Source organism: Labeo rohita, chromosome 11 (genome assembly GCF_022985175.1).
Source record: "Labeo rohita strain BAU-BD-2019 chromosome 11, IGBB_LRoh.1.0, whole genome shotgun sequence".
Lineage (NCBI taxonomy): Eukaryota > Metazoa > Chordata > Actinopteri > Cypriniformes > Cyprinidae > Labeo > Labeo rohita.
The window spans coordinates 21,679,847-21,686,708 of record NC_066879.1 but is presented as its reverse complement, the minus strand read 5'-3'; the positions used below and the strand labels follow the sequence as shown (position 1 = coordinate 21,686,708).

Sequence of the window (6,862 nt, the reverse complement as noted above, 5' to 3'; positions counted from 1 at the left end):
ACTAAAGGCTACCGTCCATTGTAAAACAGGGTCGAGCAATTCGATATGTCCAAATTCCCTTTAAATTATAAGGTAGACAATCACTGGGTTGTACTGTCTATTATAAAAATAAGAATACAGCTCATGCGTTTCGTGCTAATGCGGGTATTGCATGTCTTGCCATGAATATGTAATCATAACCTTTTCTTGCATCTTCATGATATAATTATATGCCCCACGGTACTGTTTTGTGTACACAAACTTGGTCAAATGTCATTTTCTGTTGGAAGGAATCTTATTAGCTCCTGTGATGTAACTTATCAAGTCTTGCGGGAGCCTGCGAGCCTTAATTACAGCCCTCGTTAAAATGCCTCCTAATTAAGCTTTTCTTCCTGCATGCATGTGTCCCAATCAGATTGTATAATGTGATATTACCTCCAAATTAAACATGCTGAATCAATATCTGCAATCAGCAACTCCAAAACTTTGCATAGATTCATAAGCGCAGTGAAAAGTTCTTAAAGATAAGGTGTTACCCATAGCTGTATGGCGTTGTTGGCTAAGTGGGCGGTAGTCATGGAAACACTGTGTTTTTCTACGGTGTTCAGATCTGCGGCGCATCACGGCGGGGTTCTTGGGCATGGCTGCTGCCGTGATGCTGTGTGGAAGCATCGTGGCCGCCGTGGGATTTTTCTGGGAGGAGAGCCTCACCCAGCATGTGTCTGGACTCCTGTTCCTTATGGCAGGTACACAATTCCGCTTATTCGCTTTTCTTATCTAACTCTCTCCTCGTCTTTTGCTCAGCTACTTGTTACTCGTTTCGCCCAGTTGCACACTTTCTCGTAGGTGGTTCTCTTTCCTTTCCAAGTTGTTGTCTACCTTGTACATTCTCCCACGTCTTGTCTATTTATCCATTTATCTCCTTCTGTCTTTTTGGTCTTGTCTCGCTTGTATGCGTGTATGTACATACATACATACATACCAGTGGCGTTTCCTCCTCCTCTAAATACTGGATGAGAAAAGTACAAAAATAAAACAATGGCAATATTACAAAAAAATAACTCAGTTCACACTTGGCATCTTTTTTGAAACTGCCAGCCTCTGTTTTACATTATAATCCTATGGAGTAAACCATGTTTTCAAAAAAGTTCTAAGCGCTTTTTTAAACGCCGGTGTCTTCTCAAGTTGAAATAAGTTTTCTGAAAGAAACGCCCTACGTCAAGCGCCTTTTTGACAGCCGACCAATGACAAGCGAGTAGCCAGAACTGTCGTTTCTATAACAACGAGAACAACAAGATAAAAATGGAGAAGGTGCCGGTAGATAGGCTTTTATTTTATTGTTGTGAACCGACATTCTCGTCCCCGTTAATTCAAAAACCGACGCGTGACTCCGATAGGCTTGTGTGCTTCGGGCGTCCCTTTTTCCCGGCTGCAAGTCCTGGCCTGCAGACCCTTCCCAATCCATCCCCCCCTCTCTCTCTCCCTCTTCGCTTCCTGTGTAAATGTCCTATCAAATAAAGAGCAAAAATGCCAAAACACCAACGCAAGAGCGAGCTTCCTCTTTTCTCGACATTCATACAGTTGCAGCTGTTGTTATAGCAACAAAAGTCGTCCTCGGCTGCAACGCTGCCAGATTCAACACGCCCTTGTCAACTTTTTCATGTCAAAAAAGACATGTGAACATAGCCTAAATCAGTCGTTATCTAAAGAAACATTGTCCAACAGCAACACCAGCAGGTAAACTTACAGCGGGTGTCTGCGTCTCTCTCGCCTCCCCTGAGCCCATTAAGTTTTAACAGACCTACTATAGCATGCTGTGAGTTTGAATGGGGTAAAGTCATGTGAGAGGAGGCAATGCCTCCATCGCGATATGATTGGATATGACTGGTTATGTTTGGCTGTGATTGGTTCATGCAAGAAATCCTGCCTCTTGCGTTTGTACATTCGCAAATCAAATTGAATGCACAATATAATAGCGTTAAAGGAAAAGTCCACTTCCAAAACAAAGAATCACGTATAATGTACTCACCCCCTTGTCATCCAAGATGTTCATGTCTTTTTCTTCAGTCATAAAGAAATTATGTTTTTTGAGGAAAACATTTCAGCATTTTTCTCTATATAATGGACTGATATGGTGCCCCGATTTTGAACTTCCAAAATGCAGTTTAAATGCGGCTTCAAACGATCCCAAATGCGGTTGTGAACAATCCCAGCCGAGGAAGAATGGTCTTATCTAGTAAAACGATTGGTTATTTTAAAAAATACTGTTTAAATATTTTTAATCTCAAATGCTCGTCTTGCCTTGCTCTCCATGAACTCTGTGTATTCTGACTCAAGACAGTTAGGGTATGTCGAAAAACTCCAATCGTATTTTGTCCTTCGACTTCAAAAATCATTTTAAAATCATCCTACATCACTGCAGAAGTACCGACCCAGTCTTTGCAACGTGAACATGCAAAAAAGATCAAACACCCTTAACAAAAAAGGTAAAACAGCAATATAGGACGATTTCGAAGTTGAGGGAGAACATGAGATGGGAGTTTTTCGACATACCCTAACTTTCACAAACCTGAACAAAAACAGTCCAAGCAGAGTAAGACAAGACGAGCGTTCCCCATTAAAAAATATAGAAATTGTATTTTTTTAAAAATGAAAATAACCAATCGTTTTGCTAGATAAGACTCTTCTTCCTCGGCTGGGATTGTTTACAACTGCATTTGGGATCGTTTGAACCCACATTTAAACTGCGTTTTGGAAGTTCAAAATCAGGACACCATAGCAGTTCCTTACACGGAGAAAAGTGTTGAAATGTTTTCCTAAAAAAACATAATTTCTTTACAACTGAAGACATGAACATGTTGGATGACAGGGGGGTGAGTACATTATTTGTAAATTGTTGTTCTGGAAGTCATTGAATCATTAACAAATCAGTTTAAAAACAATGAATCATTCAGGGAAAAAACAGCCACTTTGTGTTGCAACAGTAACACCACACACTCTTGCGTCTCTCACTCTTTTTACATAACACGAGGTACGTACCGACAGTCCAGATGGTTTTAATGGATTCTCATGTGTTTATTAGATCAGTAACCTCAGAACTTTTTCCATCCCGCAGGAATCTTTTGCACAATCTCACTGTGCACCTACGCAGCCAGCGTCTCATACGACCTATCCAGGAACCCTCCCTTCATCTACGGTCTGCCCAGCGACGTAGACCATGGCTACGGATGGTCCATCTTTTGTGCATGGGTCAGTCTGGGCCTAACAGTGGCGTCAGGTTACATCTGCACAACTTATCCCTTCCTGAGCCGCACAAAGGCTCTTCGTTCTAAAACGGCGAGGGAGTCGTCTGTATGAGCGCCTTCTGGTGGCCTGGACGACTCGGCAAAACATTAATCAGCACTTGGCGCTTTAATACAACAACTCAAGTGGGACTCCACGCTGTATGGAGCGGTTTCGAATGTCTTGTAGATTTCCGATACCTTCGTTGGGCTTGAGATGTATTGGTGTTATACAGAACAACTGTTGCATTTCCTGTGTGTCTCCTACACACATTTGCTTACAACTCACACATGTAAAAAAAAAAAGAAAATACACATAAATATACAGTATGTGTGAATATAATGAACAAAACCTTTGATTTGAAATGGGTATGTGTACGTTTGTGGGTCGTTGTGATGCAATCATTCTCTGGATCAGGTGAATACTCTACACTAAGGATCTGAGCCACAGTTTTTTATGCAAAGCATCTGAAATTCAATTTATTGCTCTGAACATGGTCAGTATTATTTTTTTATCATGTGATTAAAGCATATTGGTTTCCCTAACACTTGCAAATGGATACAAGTCGACTAACCATTGGCTCGTTTCAGATGAAAATATCAAACAGCTGAAGTAATATCAATCAGGGACGCTTCGCGTCACCGACGTCACCACATCAGACAAATGTATAAAGGCATGATTGCATATATATCACCTTTGGGTAACAGCTGGTGGATGATACTCAAAAAGATTGAAAAATCAAAGAGACATGAGAAGTCTTGAGATCTAAGATGTGGATATGCAAATTTGTGATTGGATGAAATGCCTCTGAAGATTCAGGACTCGGCTGTCACTTGCAGCATGTTTAAAGTGGATGCTCTCGAAATCTACCAGCCTCGCTCATGAAAGGCCTCTCGTGACGTCACGTCCTTCCGTTCCACACTAATCTAAAGTGGCCGGGATTCTATGAACTGCTGGATATTGTTTTCCAAACTGAGCCAAAACAGTAACATATCCCCTCTGAAACTGTACTGTTTGCCTCAAAACGTTTGTTGTGTTCCTGAAAGTGTATCGTAATAAAATATTATCATGATGAAATAAAGGTCTATGAAGAAACCAAAGTGTTTTTTGTGTACGTAGGTTTTATTTTTGGCAGACATACGGCAACTCATTTTAAGCGGCGCCAGCATGTTTTATGCTTTCTGTTTTCTGAAAAGAATACTACCTGTGCAGAAAAAAATGAAACAATGCTGTTGATTTCACCTTAAATAGCTATTGCTTATGTATGGTTCAAGAGAATCAGTTTTTAATTAGCAAAAATAAAAATAAATAAATTATTAATATAGCTGATTTGTTGATGGTATCAACTTAGTTTTATTAAGGACCATGGTCCTGGAAAACCAGAAATAGTGATATATTAGTAGTATTTATGTACTTTTTGTTATTCATTAAAATGTAAAAATGAATTAAAAATATTCTCAGTTTTTATTTTTAGTTGTGTAATTATGTGATTGTCATTTTTATTTAGTTTCTGATAAACAAAAAAAATGATAAAAATAATTTATTTTAATTTTTAGTAATTTTGTGCTTTTTTAATTTTTTATTCATTTTTGATGTTTCTATTAATTCTCATGTGTTTATTAGATCAGTAACCTCAGAACTTTTAATTAGTAACCTCAGAATCTATTAATTTTTATCTCAGTTTTAGTAATACTATACTTACACGTGTCACACATTTCATATTATTAATTGTCAAGGCAACATCTTTAATTTACATATTTTCACATATTCACGTATTTCATATTTTTAATTGCCAAGGCTACATCTCTCATTTTCGTTATTATTTTAATATTTAATATCAGTTTTTATTTTCAGTAACTTTATGTGCTGTTGTAATTTTTAATTCATGGTCCAGAAATAGTGATATATTAGTAGTGATATATTAGTAGTATTTATATACTTTTTGTTATTCATTAAAATGTAAAAAATAAATTAAAATGTTTTATTTTAATATTCTCAGTTTTTATTTTTAGTTTATGTGACTTTGTAATTTTTATTTAGTTTCTAATAAACAAAACTGATAAACAAAAATAATTTTCATTTTTATTTTTAGTAATTTTTTATTCATTTTTGAAAATATTTCTATTCAATTTTTATCTCAGTTTTAGTAATACTATACTTACACGTGTCACACATTTCATATTTTTAATTGCTAAGGCAACATTTATAATTTTCGTTTTAATTTTTAGTAATTTTATGTGCTTTCGTAATGTTTCATTAGTTTTTGACAATATTTCTATTTAATTTTTATTTTAGTAATATATTATAATTATACGTGTCACGCATATTTCATATTTTTAATTGCCGAGGCAAAATGTCTAATTTTTATTTATATTTCAATATTTTTTTAAATAATTTTTAATTTGTTTTAAATAATATTTCTATTTCATTTTCATTTCAGGTTTAGAAATATTATATTTACATGTGTCACACATATTTCATATTTTTAATTGCCGAGGCAACATCTCTCATTTATCAGTTTTTATTTTCAGTAATTTTATGTGCTTTTGTAATTTTTAATTCGTTTTGATAAGATTTCCGTTTATTTATTATATATTTTATTTTTTTAATTGCCAAAGCAATCATACTTACACATCAAACATAATTCTAATTTTTATTACTTAGGCAACATCTCTCATTTTTGTTTTTATTTCTAGTCTTTATCAAATTTTTTGTCTTTAATTTGTTTTTATTATATTTCTTTTATGTTCTTTTGTCATTTTTAATTAGTTTTAGTGTCACACATATTTCATCATTTTAATTGCCAACACAACAACTTTAATTTTCGTATTTATTTTTAGTACTTTTATGTCCTTTTGTAATTTTAAATTCACTTCTAAAACACTTCTATTTAATTTTTATTTCAGTTTAATTCATATTATACTTACAGGTGTCATATATACTTCATATTTTAAATTGCCAAGGAAACAACTCCAATTATCGTTTTTCTTTCAGTATTTTCACATTTTATTTTTATTGTTATTTATAATATTATAATATTATAGAATAATATAATATTATTTCTATTTTCAGGTTTCTATGTGCTTTTTGTGTGCAGGTAATTTTATGTGCTTTTGTAATTTTTAATTAGCTTTTGATAATATTTCTACTTAATTTTTATTTCAGTTTTAGTATCATTTATTTACACTTACATGTCACGCATATTTTATACTTTTAATTGCCAAGGCAATACCTAATTTTCTTTTTCTTTCTTTCTTTTTGTTGACTTTTTTTATTTTAACTTTCGTTTTTAAGGCTTTATATTTTTATCTTATATTTATATTTTATTTTATTTCAGCTTTATTTTAGTTTTCATTATATTCAACAATACAAACACATTTGGAAATATCAGGGAATTTAAAAACTATAAAAGCCATGTATTTTGAAAAAAATGACTAAAATATTTTAAAAGTCAGATCTATAGTGAGTTATACTCAGTTGTGCAACATGTTTTAAAAGTTGCTCTTTGTGAGTGAAATGGCTAATATTATTTTTTTTTATCTGTTCGTTCGTTCGTACACAAATGGCGGGGAAAAGTCATTCCAATCTACAGGTCAAAAGG

At 34.1% G+C, this 6,862-nt stretch overlaps 1 protein-coding gene across 1 annotated transcript in view; it reads left to right on the top strand.

Annotated features, from left to right (window-relative positions):
* Positions 1 to 3,662, top strand: part of tmem178a (transmembrane protein 178a) — a 9,810-nt gene extending 6,148 nt beyond the window's left edge. Inside the window, exons 3-4 of the mRNA XM_051123346.1 lie at positions 588 to 725; positions 3,095 to 3,662. Of these exons, the coding sequence (XP_050979303.1) occupies positions 588 to 725; positions 3,095 to 3,336 (380 nt within the window). The 3' untranslated portion in view covers positions 3,337 to 3,662. The remainder of the gene's footprint in view (positions 1 to 587; positions 726 to 3,094) is intronic.
* Positions 3,663 to 6,862: the final 3,200 nt, after the last annotated feature.